Below are 21,696 nucleotides of genomic sequence, written 5' to 3'. Positions count from 1 at the left end.
TGTAGACTGCTGCCTGCTTCCACCCTCAAAAACTGACGAGTATCATCTGAGTGCTATGTGCTACAAGCTCCAGTTGAATTCCATGTTACAATCAGACTTTAAAATGAAGACTGGTTACCTTAGACAAGAGAAACATGGTGTCCTCAGGTCACCCGACAATTTTAGAATATTGACCCCTGATGTCTTCTGGCAACACCCGTATTTTATTTCCTTGGCGTGACTAAAAAATGAATATGTTATGATATCCTAAAGAAAAAATAACTGTATGTGCATAATATAAGGACTCAGAAACTACTTTTTTGCAGAGGCGGAGAAAGCACTTTCTGTGGATGGGGATACAAGTTAAGCATAATGGCTACAAGGAAGCACGTGTGTGAAGAGTTGCTTTCTGCTTTACCCAGAATACCTGCAATTTTGCAGTAGGTCATTTTAAAAGCTCTAAGTCTTTAAGTAATGATAGGCATACTTGTGTAATACATAGCAGATTGTCTTTATTTTAGGATTTTAATCTTCTGGTATATATGAAAGGGGAAACCCAAATTACATGAATTTCTAAAAGGGTTTGATCCAACATAAGTCTGTTTAGTTGTGTCCGTTACAGACACTTTAACTGAACAATTCTGTTCAGTTTCCAGGTAATTTATTCCAGCTTCTAAGGACGTATGGGACCATATTAAAATACTTCTATTCATGCCATCATGGAAATTTGCTTTATATACCAAAAAATGTAGAGTTGGTATATAAACTGGTTCATGTTGAAAGGTTATTTACAGATTGCAAATGAATATTAATCACTTATCTTTATAAACACTTATTTTAGAATTAATCAACTAGAAATGATTTCCATTTGCCATTAGAATCAGATTCAGTGCCACTTCACTGCCACTCAGGACGAGAGTATAAAAGGTATAGAGACAATAACACACTGTTTTCTGGTTTTAGAAGTTTGTTTTGTTTAATTAGTACTTTCTTTTGAGCATTTATTTTATGCCAAGGTCTGTACTAGTGTCTTTCACATGTGATATAATTTAATCCAGCAATCCTGAAAGGCAGGATTTCTCCATGGTTACAGATGAGGAAGCAGAAGCTCAAGGAGACAGTGTTGTGTGGGTATTCTGGAGCCAGCTGGCATGGGTTTGGATCCTGGCTTCACAGCTTGGTGTGATACTGTCTTGGCAAATTATTTAACTTTTCTGAGCTCTGGTTTCCTCATCTGTAAAATAGGGTTTTCTGAAAATTAAATGGATTAATGTGTGAAAAGAGCTTAGAACAGAGCCTGGCCCAGAGCTAAGCTTTATGCAGGTAAGGCTGCTGTGGGACACATCAGCTACCCAATCTTTACCTGCTCACTGACTATCTAGGTCTAGTGTCTCCAAAGCTCAGTCACAGTAAACACTGTTCAGGAAGAAAGTAATGCTCTTTTCCTCGAGGTGTTTATAATCTCAGTGAATAAATACATTGTGAATGTGAAACAAGTGAAGATAGAAGAAAATGCTTGATTCTGAGGGAAAGATAACAGAACTGTTTTTAAAAACACTGTAATGGAAGCTGATTTCTTAAAATAACCCTTTGGATAATCTTTTTGAAAAGCCATCATAACCTTTCTTACCCTTGAGGTTATCTGGTTTTATTACAGATATATGGATAGATAGATTGATAAATACATCTAGATATATATGCAATTGTATGTACAAATGTGCGTGAGCATATATATGTGTATATAGTATATGTAAATATGCATATACATGTGTATGTATTTGTATATATATTTAAAACAAACCACATCATCTCTATATGAGAATTATTAACATTAAAATAAATTATTTTCCCTTTTTAAAGTAATATTATTTTAAGCCTAGTGTATATGCAATGTTTTTTGTAATCTTAAACGTTAGTTTTAGTGTATGCACATTTCAGTCTTTTATTTTTTTTTTGACTCTTACCTGTCAGAACCTCATAGCAATAGTTATGGTTAACATGGAAATACTGGGTAGGCAATACCTTTGTAATTTTGCAAATGCAATGTTTTAGGGTATTGAGTTCTATTCAGGTGGAGCTTTCACTGACTGCATTTAAAAACCACATACACATTTTGTGTACTATTGGTTCATTTTTGTTTGGGGAACATTCACTTTACTCTCAATCTTCTGCCTATAACAAAATATTTTCCTCTGGTATGATTTACTTTGTTTCCATTTCTCCTCAGGTTCTTCAAGAAAGAACTAGCCTTGGTTCTCATTGGCCAGAATGGCTTATGATTACTTTTAAAATAATGTCTTGTTTTGCTGAAAAGTTAGTAGATTATTAAATTATTTTTTCTTTAAAGGATTTGTACCCCACTGAATACGTGGAGTGGCCTCAGGTGCTTCCTGGCCAGTGTGTGTGTCAACTACTAGGGCAAGTGCTTGGAGTTCAACCTGCATGCATAGGCATTTTCGGGGTCTCATAAAGTTAGTACTGAGAAGTACACAAATTGTTGTTTGTTTTTAAGTCTTCTGAAAAGAGAAAAACAGTGAGGATAAGTGGTATAAAAGGAGTCTTTTTTTTTCTTTTTTTCTTTTTTTTGAAACAGATCTCACTCTGCCACCTAGGCTGGAGTGTAGTGGTGCAATCATCGCACACTGCAACCTTCACTTCTGGGCTCAAGTGATACTTCAACCTCTCAGGCTCCCAAGTAGCTGGGACCACAGATGTGAGCCACTGTGCCTAACTAATTTTAATTAAAAAAATTTTTTTTTGTGGAAACAGAATCTTCCTGTGTTACCCAGACTAGTCTCAAACTGCTGGACTCAAGGAATCCTCCTACCTTGGCCTCCCAATGTGTTGGTATTATAGGCATGAGCCACTGTGCTAGCTAAAAGAAGTCTTTTGAATTTTCCAGAAGCAATTGTTTTCTGCTAGTGGTGAAGCCAGTTTGAGGATAGTGAAATTCCCTCTCTCTCTTTCTCTCTCTCTCTCTCTCTCTTTTTTTTTTTTTTTTTTTTTTTTTTTAGTGATTCCAGACTATGAAGTTTTCAGTACTACAGTTCAGTTGGTTAAGTTCTGGAAAGTTGAGTCCCTCATTCTTTTTAATCCTGAACAAAGAACAAGAAAGCTAGTGGGAGTTGATTTTCCAGTTAATTTTGCCCTATCTATATTGTAAATCAACCTTAATTTTAGTTCTATCTTTGTCTTCAAATTATAAAATAATTAGTATTGCTCACCCTGTGATTCTTATGTGGGTTAGGTTGGATCTGATTTGAAGTAATGTCAACTGTAACTATTTTATTATTATTTAATTTGATTTGATTTTAGATTGCACGCTGTAGATTCAGACTAATTTAGATGAATGCCACTTCTGTTGCATTCCCATACTATATCATTTTAAATGCTTTTGTCCTGTGTATGTATATGGGAGGATTTCTGAGAATATCAAATTCTCTACTTAAAACTACCATTCCCACGGTACATGTCTCCTTCACATTCAATATAGAAGAATTTTAGTGAGTTTTTTGTATTCATGCATGCTGACAAACTGTTAATAAGGGCCCTGTTAAAAAAAACAGTTTTCAGCTGTGCAAGATAATTTATATAACTTTGTAAGATAATTTGCTTACCAATGTATAGTGTGGTTGCGAAATAAAAGTTTTGAATTAACATTTACAGTGAAAATGTTAAAGCCAAGTGTTTCAGTGCCCAGAGCAAAAACTGTTTGATGATTTGGTGTTTGTACAGATTTAATTAGTCATATTTAATTTCAACATTTCATCTTTCTTTACCAAATTCTACTTCTTTGAAGTTAAATGAAACCTTTGCTTTTTTGGATTCAACTGAGGTATCAGAGAAGGAGCACTAGAATTGATTGATTCAAGTTGAGCTCTGCCATTTTCTCATTTGTCAAATAGTATAATGAAAGATACCCATCTCAGAGGTGGTTGGGAGGCCCAACTCAATGATATGGATACAATAAATTGGTATGTTTTTAAAACAAACTGCGACAAGTTCATATGGCAACAGTTTGGAGAATTGCCATGGCAGAGCCTTAGGGAAAGTGGTTATGGTGTTGTAGCAAATACCATTTCTACCCTTGGTGACTTTTATATTGTCCCTGAACATTTACAGAGAATAGGAACAGAGAATATTAAACTAGTTATTTTATCAAAAGGCAGTCATATATGTTAATTTCCCATACTTCCATATATGCATCAATCAAGTGATCAAAAAGCATTCAGTAAAACAGGCTTGTTAGTTTTGTCCCTTTTCCTCCTCTTCTGCACTATTTCATCTTTTCTTTCCACCTTTCTTCCACACAGCATGAGACTTTCTCTGAGTATTCTTCTTTTCTACAGCCCCCATTCATCCTGTTTCTTTTTTAGAACATGAAGTTGAAATTGAGCTATTGGTAAAAATGTGTTAGGCTATTTAATAAGATTTTGTTTCTTCTCCTTAAATTTTCAGTCAGATGAATTTAACCCTATGTATGCATTGCCTAAGAACAAATGGCTCCCAAACTATGAGCCAATTGCTTTGATACTTCCATGTGGCCTTTAAAATAATTTTTCTGTGAGCCAGTTGCTTTTGATTTTTGAAACATTAAATGTCTTCAGAAGGGTGAAGAAAAAAGGATGGAGTTACAGATCGATCATACTTTTATTTAAAAGCAGCTTTCCTATGACTCCAAAGAATATTGCATACCAAATATTTCCAAATAAGATATATAGATAGACCTTATTGTCTGTTCCATTTATTCATTCATTTGTTGCACGTGCTCTGCTGATACTTCTGAAACTGTCATTTGCTTGGGATGACTTAAGGGGCAAAAAAAATTGTTAAGAAGAAAGATGATGATTTTAGTATTTCACTTGTTCTGACATTTATATCTTATCTTTCTAACTTGATTAGAAACACCTTGAGGTCCAGGGCCATGCTCGTAGTTTCTAGGTATGCCCTACAATAGTTTCCCAAATAGAATAGGCGAATAAACACATACTGATCAATCTGAGATTTTCTTGAATGGAAGGAGTCAAAGAGGATTTCTCTTGAGAAGAATCAAGGCCGTTAAAAAATCACCTTCCTAGATTTATTTATCTGTATAAAGACTTTAAAACTGTGTTGAAGAATGCTACAATGTGTAGACCATTTGTAGTATGTTTCAGAGAGCTTTTAGAAAGTGCCACAAAATGCTACAGATGCCATCTGACTTAAAAATCACTCAAGGAAGAATTTATTTAGATGCATGTCTGCTGGGAATCTACTACCAGCAGAAATGTGGAAACCACATGAAATTCACTACATAAAGAAATCTGTTTTACATTTCTGTACTGCATTTTGTGCTAGCAGGAAGAAGATAAACAAGCTGTTTAAAACTAAAGTGAATGGCAAAAGGATTTAATTTTTAAATCCCATTCCATAAATGTGTTTTGGAATTTACAAAACCTAATCCTATCACATAGTTCCTTTAAGAAGGGAGAAAATGTGTTGAGTCTTCTAGTATTAGATATCTCAGTGGAATGGATGAGTAATTTTGTTTCCTGTTGATGTAGTGTAGTAATACAACCATGACATGTGCTTCAGTGGAAATTAAAACGAAACTCTCATTCTAGACTTTGGTAGGCAGACATTTTTTTTATTCTGAGAATGGGAAGAGGGAAGGAAGCAAGAAAAGTCTCTTTTTTGTTAGTTTAAGATCACCCCTTTTAGGGAGAGGAGAATTTCAGCCTAATGTTTCGATACAGCTATTTAAAACTCTCTATATGAAAAGATATATGAGTAAAGTAGATGAGAGGAAAAGATTGTACTGTTTTTATTTTGAGAAAAATATTCTGGAGATTCATTTAAAATCTTCTATTTAGTGATCCTTATACAGTTTAAATATGTTATGAAATTGGCATTTAAAGAGGAACACAGTTAAGATAAAATATATTGTGATTAATAAAAATGTTAATATTTAAAACATAAAGGCCAACCATCATACAATTATGATTTTTCTTTAATGAACATGACCAAATCATACATACCTATGTTTAGGAGTAATAAACATGCATTTCTGAACTTGGTAGGCCTGTGCTTTGAAAAAAAAAAAAACCTGTAATGTTTTTATAAGATCAAGAAGATCATAAATTAAATTGATCATATACTTGAGTAGATTAAAACTTTTCCTTCCATGGCTTCTCTCCTGCTTTATGGTAGAGAAAAGGAGCTAATTAAGGTTTATTTTATATACTCTCATTTAATATGATGATTTTTTTTTGTTGGTTTTACTGTATTAACTTCTGCTCTGGTAATTTTTTAGCTGGCTACACTTAATAATTAATACATAATTTGTCTAAGCCTACATCTCAGTTTTCAAGTGAGATGTAAAAGTAAACATCTAGTTCTGCCATTCTTTTATTTTTTCATTCACTTCATAAACATTTATTAGACTCCTATGATGTTAGACTCTGTGCTGGAGATACTAAGGTAGAAAATACCAAGTTTATGCCTTCAAGGAGTTTGCTTGGGATGACCTAAGGGACAAAAACAATTATTAAGAAGAAAGAGAATGATTTTAGTATTTCAGTAAGTATAAATTTACACAAATGTTTAGGTTTAGGTAAAAATATTCTATGGTCTGTTTAGCCGATGCTAAACCATTGGTTGTTTTTAGGCAGTAGAGTGGAGTGTTGAGGGAGACACTAAGGAACTAGAAGGCCTTGGTGTGTGTCCAGCTTGACTGATTACTTTACTGTGTGACTTGATGAATGTTATTTGTTATTTGTGGCTTTTTTTTCACCCATAAAAAGAGGATAATAAGTGTTTCTTCTTCATAGGGATGTTGGAAGACTATATGGATTAATTTGTGGAAGCTTTCAGCATAGTGTCCAGTGTATATTAAGCCTTAAAAAATGTTAGCTTCAGGGATGATTTTCAAAATATTTAGCAACCCAGACAGTAGGGGCATCAAACCAGTGAGAACTGCTGTTAGCTATAAAAATCTCATAGGACCACTAGTGTTTATGGTATCGATATCAGCTTGGTTAGCCTCCATCAGTTTTATTGTTTCCACTTAAAACTTTTGCCCCATCCCTACCCTGTCTTATATAAGATGGCTCCTGGACCAGACTCTACAGTGCTAACAGACTGTGGACTTACTAGGTGCCTGCAGATTATATTTTTGTGATCTTAGTTTTGAGTACCTAGATGTAGTATAGATTTATTTTGTGTTCCAGACAATTCAGGATATTTTCCTTACCTAATAACTCCTAGAAAGACACTAGAGCCAAGCCTTGGGTTCCCTATTTTTTTTTTTTGTCTAATGTTGGTTGGTAACTGTTATAACGTAGGTATTTTTTTTTCTCCTCCTTTTCCTCCTCTTCCTCTTGTTGTTGCTGTTTTATAAGAGAAAAATTGTATCTAAAGCTAATTGCCTTAAATTCTTTTTAAGAAAGTGATTGTATATAATAAATAAATAAATTCTTTTCAGTAATTGCCCAATTTTTTAATGGCAAGGCTAGAACATATGTAAGAGCATAAGGGAAAGTTAAACGGCATATTAGGTGCAAAAGACATCATTGTCATTGTCCTTTTAAGTTAAAAGACTTGATTTCCAACACTGCCACTTGCTAGTTACTTAACTGTAGTTAATTGACTCTGTGTTACATTTTTCCATTTGCAAAATTGGGAGTAATAGAATCTCTCTCATAGAGCAGGCGACCCCACCCTTTATGGCACCAGGGACTGGTTTCATTCACAGACAAGGATGGAGGTAGACGGTTTTGGGATGATTCAAGTGCATTAAATTTATTGTGTGCTTTATTTCTACTATTATTCCATTGCAATATATAATGAAATAATTATATTATTCACCATAACATAGAATCCCGGAGCTTATTTTCTATCATCTGGGGTGATGGGAGACAGGGACAGATCATCAGACATTAGATTCTTATAAGGAGCCGACAAGCTAGATCCCTTGCATGTGCAGTTCACAACTGGGTTTGTGCTCCTATGAGAATCTAATGCCACTGCTGATCTGACAGAAGGCAGAGCTCAGAGGTAATGCAAGTGATAGAGAGCAGCTGTAAATATGTGTGGCCTGGTTCCTAACAGGCCAAGGACTGGTACTGGGTTTGTGGTACAGGGGTTGGGGACCTCTGTCATAGAGTATTGTTAGGATTAAACAAGGTAATACTTATCAAGCATTTAGGACATACATTTTGGTAAATTCATTTAATTTATTATATTTATGAAGCATTTAGGATATACAATTGGCCTTCTGAATTCCATGGGTTTCACATCTATGGATTCAGCCAATTGCAGGTTGAAAATATTTTTTAAAAGAATTTGGTCTGTACTGAACATCTACAGAATTTTTTCTTGTCCTTATTCCCTAAATAATATAGTATAACAACTATTTATACAGCATTTACACTGCATTAGCTATTATAAGTGATTACTTATAATCTTTAAATAAGATGATTTAAAGTATACAGGACGATGTACATAGGTTATATGCAAACATGGTGCCATTTTACATAAGGAACTTGAGCATCTTTGGATTTTGTTATCCTCAGGAGGTCCTGGAAGCAATCCCCCGCAGATATCAAGAGACAACTGTAGTTAACATTCAGTAAATTCACTTAATGTATTCAGCAGGTATTTAGAGTACTTACTATGTACCATACAGTGTTCTAGGCACTGGGTAACAGCTATAAATTTAACAGACAAAAATCCTGCCTGCATGATAATCAGGTGCAAACAATACAGTAGGAGAGAAAATAGAAAATCTGGGAATGGGGTTGCAATGTTAAGTAGCATGGTTAGGAAAGGTGATATTTGAGATAATATTGCAAGCAGTGAGAAAGTAAGCATACAGATGGCTGATGAAAGAGCCTTTCAACTGGTGGGAATATCATGTGCAAAGACCCTGAGGCAAGAGTGTGCCTGGAGGCCAGGGGAGCTACAATAAGGTGAGGGGAAGAGTAGGAGGGTATAAGGCAGGCGTCCCCAAACTACGGCCCGCGGGCTGCACGCGGCCCCCTGAGGCCATTTATCCGGCCCCCCTGCCGCACTTCAGGAAGGGGCACCTCTTTCATTGGTGGTCAGTGAGAGGAGCCCAGTATGTGGCAGCCCTCCAACAGTCTGAGGGACAGTGAACTGGCCCCCTGTGTAAAAAGTTTGGGGACGCCTGGTATAAGGTTTGTAACTGGGACCTGCTTAAGATCTGAGTGGTACAATGATGGGCATGGAGAGGGGATCAGGAATGTACCAGTGAAGGGTTCTTGGAGGAGAAGGTAGATCTGGAAAATAGATAGACCATGAAGAAGCATATGAAAAAAGGAGAACATTCCTGTTAGTGTTAAGAACACGAGCCAAGGCACAGACGGTGGAAGAGACAGACCTGGAGAACATCCAGGATCACCTGTCCAAAGCAGACAGTGTTCAGTGGGAAGGGAGAGAAACAAGGTTGAATAAACAAGTGACATTGGATGATGGAGGCCTTGAAACCTAGGCAGAGGACTTTTGGTTTCTACTGATTAAAAATATGTTTCCAGTTAATAGAAGCAAACCAATGATAAAATCTAACATTTAAATTTAAAATCAATATATAAACTAACTCTCTCTCTTTTGCTAAAAGATCCTGTTTCGGTTTGTTTTCAGAGACAAGTAAAGAAATTAAAGTTTTATTGTTAGTTTTGATGTGAAACAGAAAAAATTTTGATACTTAAAAAAAGTGTTTACTATTAAATTAAAGATTCCGTAACACTTTACTGTGTGAGCTAGTTATAAGCGTTATGGCTTAATAAATTAGGTGTTACTTTATTAAAATAATAATCCTTTATGAATAATCTTAGTATTGATAAAGACATGCTGTGGATCTTGTTCTCTTCTTTCTGCCCATGATCAAGCTTTAAACCTAAATGTTATTTTGCTTGCTGGTATGTATGTATGTATAATCACGTACTCACAAATAAGGGGCAAAATGAGAGAGGCAGTGAGTCAGGTCATCTAAATGGTCACATACTTCCTTTGGAAAATTATCTTGCAACTTGAGACCTATTGACATTATTTATTAATTTCTGCCTCTTTTTACATTCTACTCGATGCTAAGCTATGCAAAAAAGTTATGGGTGGAGAAAAAAACCATCTATGGAAAAGAACAAGTGTAACCTGTGTGTGAATCCTACTAGATTCATCAGACTTTTTACCACTACTTTGCTGCTGTAGACTTTATAAACACTGTACACTTAGGATACTCTACATTTATAAAAATATCTTTTTCCTTCAACAATAAAGTAAGCTTACCTTACTGTGACATTTTTACTTTATAAACTTTCAAATTTTTAAAAACGTTTTGACTCTTGGAACAAAGCTTAAAACATAGACATTGAAAAACTGTAAAAAAAATTCTTTTTTAATATCCTTATTTTATATTATTTTTTGATTTTTAAATATTTTTGTTTTTTACTTTTTAAATTGTTTTGTTAAAAAATAACAGACACAGACACACACATTAGCCCAGGTCTACACAGGATTGAAATCATCCATATCGTTGTTTTCTGCCTCCACATCTTGTTCTAGTGGAAGGTCTTCAGGGGCAGTAACATGCATGGAGCTGTCATCTCCTCTGCTGACAATACCTTCTTCTGGAATGCCTTTTCAAGGACCTGCCTGTGACTGTTTTTACAGTTAACTTTAAGAAAAAAAATAGGTAGAAGGAGTAAATTCTAAAATAATGAGAGAAGTATAGTATAGTAAATATGTAATTCAATAACATAGTTGCTTATTATCATTATTAAGTACTATATACTGTATATAATTGCATGTGCTAGACTTTTATAAGACTGGAAGCACAGTAAGTTTGTTTATACCAGCATAATTTTAAGCATATGAGTAATGTGTTGCACTATAATGGCTATGACATCACTAACCCTTAAGAATTTTTCAGCTTCATTCTCTTCTTATGGGACCACCATTGTGTATGTGATCTTTCATTGACTCAAATGTTGTGCATCGCATGATAGTACCTTAAAATCCTAACAATTACTTTCTTAATACGCTGAAACACACTGTGTAAAACAATACCAGTTTATTAACTTTGGTCCAATGGCTGGATTATTTACTCGTTTCCTCAGTGATTTTCATGACATACTTCAGAATAGTTTGTTAGTCTTTGAATGACTGTGAATTAGGGCATGATTTTCACCTCCTGTATGATCCAGATACAAAGTGGTGCTTGCCATTCAGTGAAACAGTAGATAAAGGACAGAAAGCAGTTTAGGAGGAACAAACAAATAACACTAGGACTGAAGAGAACAGAGCACCTGAATGTTATCATGGCCCTTTTCTCAGCCTAAATAGGACACTTATTAAGAAGTTTTTAAAAGTTTATCACAGTATTAGAATGAAATAATAAGGATGTGAGATAAATCAACAGAGTGTTACTGGAATGGTATAAAGAGAAGACATAAATCCGTCAAGAAAAATCCTTCTTCTTTGCTTGACATTGGTAATGAGACGTGACTACATCTAATACCCACATTTTAAGAGAGAGATGAAAAATTTGAGAAGGGTACCACAGATGAGCAACTAAATGATTCAGGATTGCAATCCGATAGTGTAATTGGTGGGGGCCTTAGGAGGACTTTACAGGAAAAGGTGTTCTTTTGACTTGGGAAGAAGCTTAATATCAACTTAACTGCATCAAAGTAAATTAGATTTCAGTGTAAGAAGGATGTTCAGCCACAGTTTATCTTCCAAGGGAAAATAAACAAAATAGTATAAATTGCTACCAGAGACACAGGTTGAGCAAAAGAATGAACTCCATGAAATTGACGGCTATTGAACTCCAAGAGGTACTACCATGATTTACGTTGTGGGTCTTCTTTCAGTGATTATCTTTTTAAAATAAGATTTATCCATTGAGGTTGGGTAATTTGGGTGTCTCATTTTCTAAAAGTGTGATTCTCTAAGGCAATATTTTAGATAAAATATATTTGCAAAGAAATTGAAAGAGCATTGTCTGACATTTGGTTAAATTTGCTTTTTACATACTTTAAAGTGTTCATTTAACAAATATATATTGGACATGGATTTACGTTAGCAAATATTTTTATAGTGGTAGGAAACATAGCAATATGTGCTATTATTGTCATTGAAAAACAATGTGTAATTTCTTGCCTAACCTCTGCTTTTGATTATTTGTGTAGTGTTTTTTTTTTTTTTTGTTTGTTTTTTTTTTTTTGTTTTTTTTTTTTAGACGGAGTTTCGCTCTTGTTACCCAGGCTGGAGTGCAATGGCGCGATCTTGGCTCACCACAACCTCCGCCTCCTGGGCTCAGGCAATTCTCCTGCCTCAGCCTCCTGAGTAGCTGGGATTACAGGCATACGCCACCATGCCCAGCTAATTTTTTGTATTTTTAGTAGAGACGGGATTTCACCGTTGACCAGGTTGGTCTTGATCTCTTGATCTCATGATCCATCCACCTTGGCCTCCCAAAGTGCTGGGATTACAGGCATGAGCCACCATGCCCGGCCCCTATTTGTATAGTTTTTATAATGAAAATACTATAAACTTAATATAATATATTGACATATCTGTTGTTGTTGCTTATCAGCTTTGAGATTTTCCTTAGAGAATGCATGATTTATAAGTTCAAAAACACATCATTTTGGGTCAAATAATACACAAAGGTCTACTTTCCAAACATTTGGCAGTAAATTCTGACCTCTTGATTAATGTCAAGTAACTTACTTAATATATGATGTTGTCATGGCAACAATCATAAACAAAAACATAGAAAACAGAAAAAGGAAAGAGAAAAAGAAAGAGAGATGTCTAATGGCTTTCTTATGTTTTTCTCCTGTTTAAACATATTCCAGTAAAGGGTAAGAAAGATAATGTTTCCTTGCATGCCTTTTTGTGCTTTTTGAATTTTGAACTATACGAATATATTGCCAATTTAAAAATGTTACATTATAATATATTGAAATTTTAAAAATTACTTCAGCTTTGTTTTATAAATAAAATCTGTTACAAATTTTTCTTTTGAACTGAAAAACATCAGATTTCCCAGAATAATTTACTTCAATCTATTTTAATCTATACTCGGATCATTATGTGAGAGTGTTACTCTTTTCATTGTTTTCAGGGCTTCGCATAAGGTGACTTGAATGATATATGCAAAAGATATTCTGTGAATGAATGCTTGTGAAATCTTTTAAATATTCCTTTAATACAGGAGCATATATTCTTTTCAAGATACTTACATAAACAAGTTTTTGGTAGAATTCTGCCTATTCATGAAAGCAGTCATCCTTGAGACTTACTTTTCTTACACCTTTACTCATGTATACTTGACAAATAAAAATTATATCTGTTTAAGGTATACAATGTGATGTTTTGATATATGTTATGAAATGATGACCACAGTCAAACTAATGAACAAATTCATCACCTCACATCGTTACCATTTTTGTGTGTGTGTGCAGTGGGAACACTTGAGATTTATTCTCTTAGCAAATTTTGAGTTTACAATGCAATATTGTTAACTATAGCCACCATGCTATACAGATTTCCAGAACTTAGTTCGTTGTATTACTGTAAGTTTGTACCCTTTGAGCAACACTTCCCCATTTCCTCCACCACCCCCAGGCCTCTTGCAACAACCTTTTCTACTCTTTTTCTATGTGTTCAACTATTTTAGATTCCTTATAAGTGAGATCATGCACTATTTGTCTTTCTGTGTCTGGTTCATTTCTTTAAGCATGATGCCCTCTAGTTTCATCCACATGGTCACACATGGCAAGATTACTTTCATGTTTAAAGCTGAACAATATTTCATTATTTCATATGTGTATATTTATGTATATACACATACATATGTATTTCATGTCTATATGTATGTATATACACATACATATGTATTTCATATGTGTATATGTATGCACACATATGTATATACATGTGTATATATGTATGCGTATATACATATATACACATACATATATACACATACATACATCTCGTATTTTCTTTATCCATTCATCTGTTAATGGGCCTTTAAGTTGTTTCCATATTTTGGCTATTTTAAATAATGCTGCAATGAATGTGGGGTTGAGACTTTATAAGGAACTAACCACTGACTGAGCTTTTTCAAATAAGAAAGTACAGTTGAAAACAACAGTAGCTTCCTACTTATAGCAATAAAAGAAAAGGGGAGAGGATTCATGTTGTTTTTCTTTTTCCTTTTCTCTCTCTCTTTTTTTTGAGACCTTGCTATGAACCAAAATACTACAACAAAATCTAAGGTGACAGTACAATCTAATGGTAACGATGTGAGGTGATGAATATGTTAATTAGTTTGACTGTGGTCATTTCATAACATATATCAAAACATCACATTGCATATCTTGAATAGATACAATTTTTATTTTTCAAGTATACTTCAGTAAAGGTGTAAGAAAAATAAGTCTCAAAGGCTGTGTTAAGGGTTATGTTCAGGTTAGGGTGCCTTTACTTAGTATTATAGCCAGAGGATCAGAAATACCCAGTCCTCCAAGACCACAGCAATCCCTTCTCCTATGGTTGCTAAGAATGAAATAATGGCAAAGAAAAGCAAAATAACACCTTGTTATTTTCTGGGGATTTGTCCCCAAACCTTACTGTAAAAAATTCTGGCCAGCCAGGTCAGACCATGTATCTGGAGCAGCCACTTCTCCTGAGGTGGTGAGGCATAGCTAGCTTCAAATCAAAGGAGGCCATTACTATCCTAATGTTCATACCTGAGTTTGTGCATCTTACCATATTCTAACCACATATCAAGGGACATCAGCCTTGGCCCTAAAGATGCCAAGCACATGAAGATGTAAACCAGAGAGACAGCTACTGTGTGTGCTAATCTTTTCCTGTTAATCCCTTTAACAGAATTAAAGGGTGGCCCAATGTACCAAACCATAGCCACTCCTACTCCTGGAGGATAGAGGCAGTATATGAAGAAGGTAGTGGGGAGAGTGGTTTTAAAGGGCCCTTTTTTCTAAGCGCATCAAACATGGTAACTCTAAGGGTGGTCAAAAGTGACTGAGCCACAATGCAGTTCTTCTAGTCTTTTGTTCCAAAACCTAGAGCAAGCATGCCACCTGTTTATACTAATGGCACATGCAACTCTCTGTCCTGAAGCTGAGTACTTGTCATAAACACAAGCTGGTCATTTTAACTAAGTGTGCAATGTAGTCTGGAGATCCAGTTTTAGTAATTGTCCATTTTCAGCCTATCTAAAGAAGCACTCTTAGTAAATCCACTTATGTCTATGTGCGAGTTAAAGACCTAACTGGTCTTTAACTTGATTTCTCTTTCAAAAATACAGCTTTATTGGGTGATGGGTAATTGGGAACTCTCTGTACTATTTTTCCAATTCTTTGGTAAGTCTAAAATTAACTCAGAAAAGTTTTTTAGAAAGTGGAAAATAAAAGAACAAAATGACAATGTCTTTCAGGGGGGAGAAAGGTTAAGAGTATGTATCTTTAAGGGAGTAAAAATATTTCTACATGTTTAATATTTATATACATACACAAAATGTAACTTTTAGGATACCACACTGCTCAAAAACTCTTAGTGACTTTCTATAATTTATAGGATACCGTTCAAATTTCGTTAGTTTTGGGATTTAAAGGCCTCTTAAATTAAGCCCCAGTCTACCTTCCCAGAGCTATAGGTTACTATTATCCTGCTCCAGATCCCTAGCCAAATTGGGTTCCTCCCTGACCTACAGCAAGGAATTTCCCTTCTAGCTCATGAAGTCTTCAGTAACCTTGCAAAGAACATTTAAAGTCTTACTTCCTTCAAGAAGCCTTCCCTGATCAATCTAACTCAAGGTAATACCTTGTTCCTTTGTGACAAATGTTGCATAGAAACCTTTAATGCTTCATTAAAATCTCCTATTTTTAATATTCATATGATGGTTTATGTCTCATCTCTCCATTAGAATTTTTAAGCTGTTCAAAGTCGGGACCTATATATTTTTTTTGAATTCTTCACATTGCTTAAAATCTTAATCCCACAAACTTTTATCAATTATCTTTTGTGTGCCAGGCACTGTGCTGGATACTTGAAATATGAAGCATAATAAAAAGATTTCTTAAGGGAGTCTTTCTTGTTTCCTCCTGGCCAACTTAGAGGATCTCGCTTCTGAGATCCCCTTGCACATTGGCCTAACCAGGGTCTTATTAATACTCAGGGGTATTACACCATATGGTTTGCAGATTATGTGTCTGTTTCCTCCAGGCTGCAAGCATAGGCACTTGGCCTTTTTACATTATATCCCCTAAACTCAGAACAAAAATGTAGAAATGCTCAATATATGTGTGCTGCATGAGAAGCCACAGCTGAAAGTTGTGGTTGATTAGTGGAATAATTATAGCTGATGCCCTCAATTAAACAGGTGATTAGCTTTCAAACAAAATGTTTAAGAACCACATTCTTGTGATTTCTTTCTCCTCTTCCAATTAATTTATATTTTAAATCATGATGTGTACATCATCACTAAAGTGCCTCATGACATAGGGTTTATATATTCTGTAATATGAATACATTTGCCATCATAGTGATCACATTATATATAGATACTACAGATCTATACAAGCTTTTTTAATTACAGGAACAAATGTGTACTGCCAACTCGATTATCTCTAGCTATAGGTATCAAGTTAAGATTAGACCTTGATCCCTTGAAGATAAGTAATCTAAGGTGGGTTTTAATCTGTTTTTGAATTCTAAGCACAAGCACAATGCCTAGAACATAGTATACAATTAATAAGTGTTTACAGAATTAATTATATGGATAATTATAATTCCTCATCCTACCTAATATATTTTTTGCTAGTCCTTTTAATCTCATATTTTTTGTCAGAGCTGCTAAAAAATAGAACTTACTTATTTGGATTTTCTACCACTGTCCCTGCCTTTTTGCTCTAAAATCCTAAAATGCCAAAAACTGGGAGGTTGAGACTAAAAAGGAGCAACAAAGACTTATGTCATCCAGTTCATTCTCAGATCTATACTGATGACAAAGCACTGCATTCTTAACTGAAAATTGCTGATTCTTACTAACAAAGAAAATCTCATGGGTTTTTTTTTTTTTTTCCCATTAATTGAGGCCCTCACTTATTTACTTGGGACAAACAGATACATAATTTACCTTCGTAGAAGTATCAAAATCAGTGTACTGAAAATTTAAATGCAGTCAAAATTATTTAGTTAATGATGCTACAAAATGTCACGTTAGGAACTTGAGGTAGAGAGACTTTCAGCTTTTAAACTGTGTCTTGATAACTCATATTACCACAGTAAGATTTTTTTTTAAGTGGAATTTCCTGCAAAGTGGAGATTAATTTCTGATGCTTTGAGGGTTTGGGTTCTTCAGATAAAAGACTACAAAGGGAAAGCATGAACATAACATCTCTGGGAGGGATTATACTCTTCAGCATTCATGTATGTTATGCTATTTTCCTGAGCATTAGCACAACTTTTCTCTATTTCAGAATGAAACAAACATTTCCTGATGCCTTTAACTACCTATATCATAATTCACTGTGCAATAGCTTTCAGTGCTAGGATGTTAGGTAAATACTTGATTAATGAATTAATGAATATCTTTTGATTACTAATCATTTAAATGTGGTTTCCCTGTTTTTTTGTTTTGTTTTGTTTTGTTTTGTCATTTCTTGAAATATTAACTACACTGCGTTGGGAAAGCAAGAAAGCACATCTTCCATTTCCTCTTTATGGGCCATGATTTCTCCTTGTACATGTTAACACAGAGAATAAAAGAAAATCTTGTATATTTTAACAAAAGGTTTAGTGGTCATACCAGGGTGTATGCTTTAAATAGGGCTGAGTATGCGATTGTTCTATTATTGAGACAATTGCCTGATTGAGAACAGCTCTCTGGAAAAACTCCAAGTATGTGTCCAGATTACCACAGGGTGCTTGGAGTCATTAGAATTGCTCATGAGCAACCAAATGCTCTGGCTGGTCTCCACTAAGCAATTGAAGTATATGGGATCCTGAGAGACATGACTTAGTTGAAAGTATTCTCTTCCTGTTCTAGCTTTCTTTGCCTCATTGGAAATATTAAATGCACAGCAGATCTCTACACAGGAAGCCCAAATGCAGACATTAGGTTTGCAAGGTGTCCCCAGCCAACTCCACATGAAACAGGCCCCTCACACAGTCTTATTACCTATAGAGTCCTGCTCCGATGAGAACTTTCAGACATTTTAAAATCAGGCATAGATTATGAAGCTGTACATGCCAAGCTGCAAAACCCAAGGATTATCAATCTACAAAGAAGGGGTTTCTACTGTTGTTCTAAGAGATGAATCTTGGCATACATTTTAAGACAAACGTAGTCCTTTTGCATTTGAATTTTCAAAGGTGCAAATAATTATAAATCAGGCGTGGTAAAAAAAAAAGTAGTAGTCTTTGGACATATACATTAACTTTTTTCTTTTGAGCGCTCACCATAGTATGTCTTGCTCAGTTATCATCACCATGAAACTCTTTTTGTGAGACAGAATCCCTCCCTGTTTTTGCAACTTGTTCGGAATGAAATTCCATATTGAGGGGAATTTCCCCCACTGTAGATACTTTTAAGAAGAAGCATCTCTACCGATTCTCCATCAACATGAATGAGCTGAGTTTGGGTACTCTCAGAGCTATACTCCTTCATTTGCCACTTGGGCTCCTAATTACTCCAAGTCCTGTCTTTTTAGCTACATCTCTGGGACTGCTACTTCTCAGAAGAAAATGATTCATGGTGTTATTTTCATGAAATCATAAAGAATCACATAATCTTTTCATCCAACCATTGGGTGTTTAGACTTAGGAAATACAACTTTTTGCCTAAGGGTATTTGGTTTTCAAATGGTTGAGCTATTCCCTGACTTTTTGGCTTCTAAGGTCATGGCCACTAATGCCACCGAGCCTTGGTCAAATCACTCTTAAAACATTCTAGTTAATATGAGCCTTTGAATTTGGGGATAGGAAGAAAACTTACAAAGATCTGGGGTGACTTAAAAGAAAACTTCATGAACAAGATTTACTTACTAGAAAGCACGTTTGTAGCCATGATCATAGGTTCATATCATTCCATTTCCTGGTTGAGTGATGTTGGATTAAGTTGTTTTTTGATGTGAACATCCATTGCTAATAAATTAAAAATGATTTGTTGTGATATTTAAATGAACTATCCATAATTTTGTTTCCTTTTTCTTTTGAAGAATTTTGATTTTCAGTTTTAGTATCAAGAAACTGAGGGCAAAACTTAAAAGCATAATGTTGGGTTTTGCAGTGTTCAAAGAAATCTCTTGAAGCTCTGTTTATAAACGTAGTTGTATTTTTTTCTAAGTCTGTTTAGTAAGGAGATTTGGAAGGAGCTAGAGATCTATGCACTACAAAACATTAGCTTCTAGATAAATGTTTTCAGAGAGGAAGGATTAGGCAGTAGAAGAGTATCACATGAAGATAAATTAGAGTTTTTTGTTTTGTTCTATTTATGTTTTAAATTCATATACATGGAGCATTTAATATATGTTAAATACTTATTTTTAAGTCCTTTCAGTATCAGGTGGAGCTGCCATTAATATTCACATTTAGTGGATGAGGAATCAGGCTGGGGATGTCAGTTATCTTGCCTCATGTCTCATGGCTAATAAAAGGAGAAGCTGTTATTTGAACATAGATGTGCTAGACTCAAGCATTTAACAACAAAACAGGAGGGCAAAGGTGCATGGGGCCCACTCTGGAGTTGGGCCACCACTTACTAGCTGTGAAACTTGGGTTCTTAATCTCTGTGTCTCTTCAGTTTCATTCTATAAAATGTGAATGAAAATAGGATTAAATGAGTTAATATGTGTAAAACTCATAGTATAGGAAATAAAATATAGTAAGAACTTCAGTGTTAATTGGTGGTGTCAGTATTACAGTTGTTTGTTAATGACAGTCATTTTAGGGTAATCTGTTTGGAATTTATGAATGGCATATCACAGTGCTTTTTGTTTGCTTTGTTTTTCTGGCTGAAGGAGCCAGGGACCATTTGAGTAGGCATTCTCTACATTTCATCTTCTCTAGTCTGCCCACGAACTCCATTGCAATGCACCAGTCAGTCTTCTTCAAACACGGACTGTCCATTATAAATTCTTGGACAGTCCGTGTTTGAAGAAGACTGACTGGTGCATTGCACCTTTTTATGACAAAATCATAGAGAAAAAAATTACATTTCTGAGTTTCTAGGGATCATGCCAACTCCGTCTTCATTTTCTACTAAACTAAAAAATAGAGGCAAAAAAAGATGTAACTGAGGTAATATTTCTACACTTATTTTTTATGAGCTCGGAGTCCTTAACTTCTGCCCATTCTTTAATTCACGGTATTTTCTGTATATTGGTCCTGCATTTTTGTTCCTCCTTAACATAACTTCTGAAAAATAGAGATTGATTAGTTTTGTGCTTCAAAGAACATACCTCCAATTGCTCTGATGAGTCCAAAGGAAAATGTGAGGAATAGCACATAATTTCAAACAGAAGAAGGTTTGTGGCTGGTATGAATTAACTACTGATCTTGAGTCTTCCTCCCTGTACTTATTCTGTATTATCTTTATTCAAGTTTATCTATTTCAACTTTCAGGAACATATAACAATAAAAATGTTTTCTTTCTAGGTATTATGATCATGTTATTCAACAATTCATTATATTTTATTTAAAAATGGAATTGAATGCTGTATTATAAAAGTATATGTATAGTTTTTATATTAGAAAGCGGAAAACAGTATATGAGTAGAATATAAGAATGAGTTCCTCTGACTAAAAAGTTACATTTCAAAGAGGTATGACTTCACCTACCTATTTACTACAGAAAATAGATGAGCTGTGCATTTTACCCAAAATTGTTATTTACTTATTATTTTCCATTTAATACAGTTGGGTGGAGTAGCTGTATACTGTCTAAAACTGCTGTATAGGAAGACCTTAGTGCCAGCTTCTCCTTGGTGGAGAGTAAAGAGATACGAGCACACTTTGGGAAATGTGTTGATACCAACCTTAGACAGAAGGATTAGGCTGAAGACAACATCTCACGATGATTGTAAAAGTGACTTAACCAATACTTATTGTGTAGTTATCTTCAGTAGTGCTAATTTCTGTACTCACATGATAGATACAGGTAAATAGGACAGTGTCAAAAAAATTTCTGTAAATACTAGTTCTTGAGTCTTAATTCTCTTCATTGTAGAGGGAAACTGAGAAAAGGGGACGGGAAATTATATTCCAGACACAAGCAATCTCCAGTATGGAGGCTTGGGAGCATGAAAGAGTGTGATATGGACTAAAGCCATTATATGGGACTGGAGAGCAGCACCTGGTGCCTGTTGAGTAAGAGGTGCTTGCTGTTTACTGAATTGATAAATATTTATTGATAGAGTAAACAGGGTTCTATGAGAAGAATGATGGGAAACAACATTCCAGAATGTAGCAGGAAAAGGGTAGAGAGCCCCCTAAAGAACTAAAACTCCGTCTTCTTGGTAAGTAGTTAATAACTTGGGTGCTGCTGCCGTGTGAGGAAGCCCAAGCCCAAGTTCTTCATAGGTGTGTCTCCAAGCCTTCCTTTATTTATTCATTTTTGTTACACCTGCAAGTATAGTAGTCACCCCTTATTCACAGGGACTACATTCCAAGACTCCCCAT

General features: G+C 35.0%; 1 protein-coding gene across 9 annotated transcripts in view; it reads left to right on the top strand.

Annotated features, from left to right (window-relative positions):
* DNM3 (dynamin 3) overlaps positions 1–21,696 on the top strand; it is a 535,391-nt gene that overhangs the window by 290,846 nt on the left and 222,849 nt on the right. Inside the window, exon 16 of one of the 9 annotated variants that reach the window (XM_074390192.1) lies at positions 306–20,128. The exons of the other annotated variants lie outside the window; for them this stretch is intronic. Within the exon in view, the coding sequence (XP_074246293.1) occupies positions 306–377 (72 nt within the window). The 3' untranslated portion in view covers positions 378–20,128. Of the gene's footprint in view, positions 1–305; positions 20,129–21,696 lie in introns of those variants that run through there. 9 annotated transcript variants of the gene reach the window in all.

Source organism: Saimiri boliviensis, chromosome 19 (assembly GCF_048565385.1).
Source record: "Saimiri boliviensis isolate mSaiBol1 chromosome 19, mSaiBol1.pri, whole genome shotgun sequence".
Taxonomy (NCBI): domain Eukaryota; kingdom Metazoa; phylum Chordata; class Mammalia; order Primates; family Cebidae; genus Saimiri; species Saimiri boliviensis.
The sequence above is the reverse complement of the archived record's forward strand: the minus strand, read 5'-3'. Positions and strand labels throughout refer to the sequence as shown.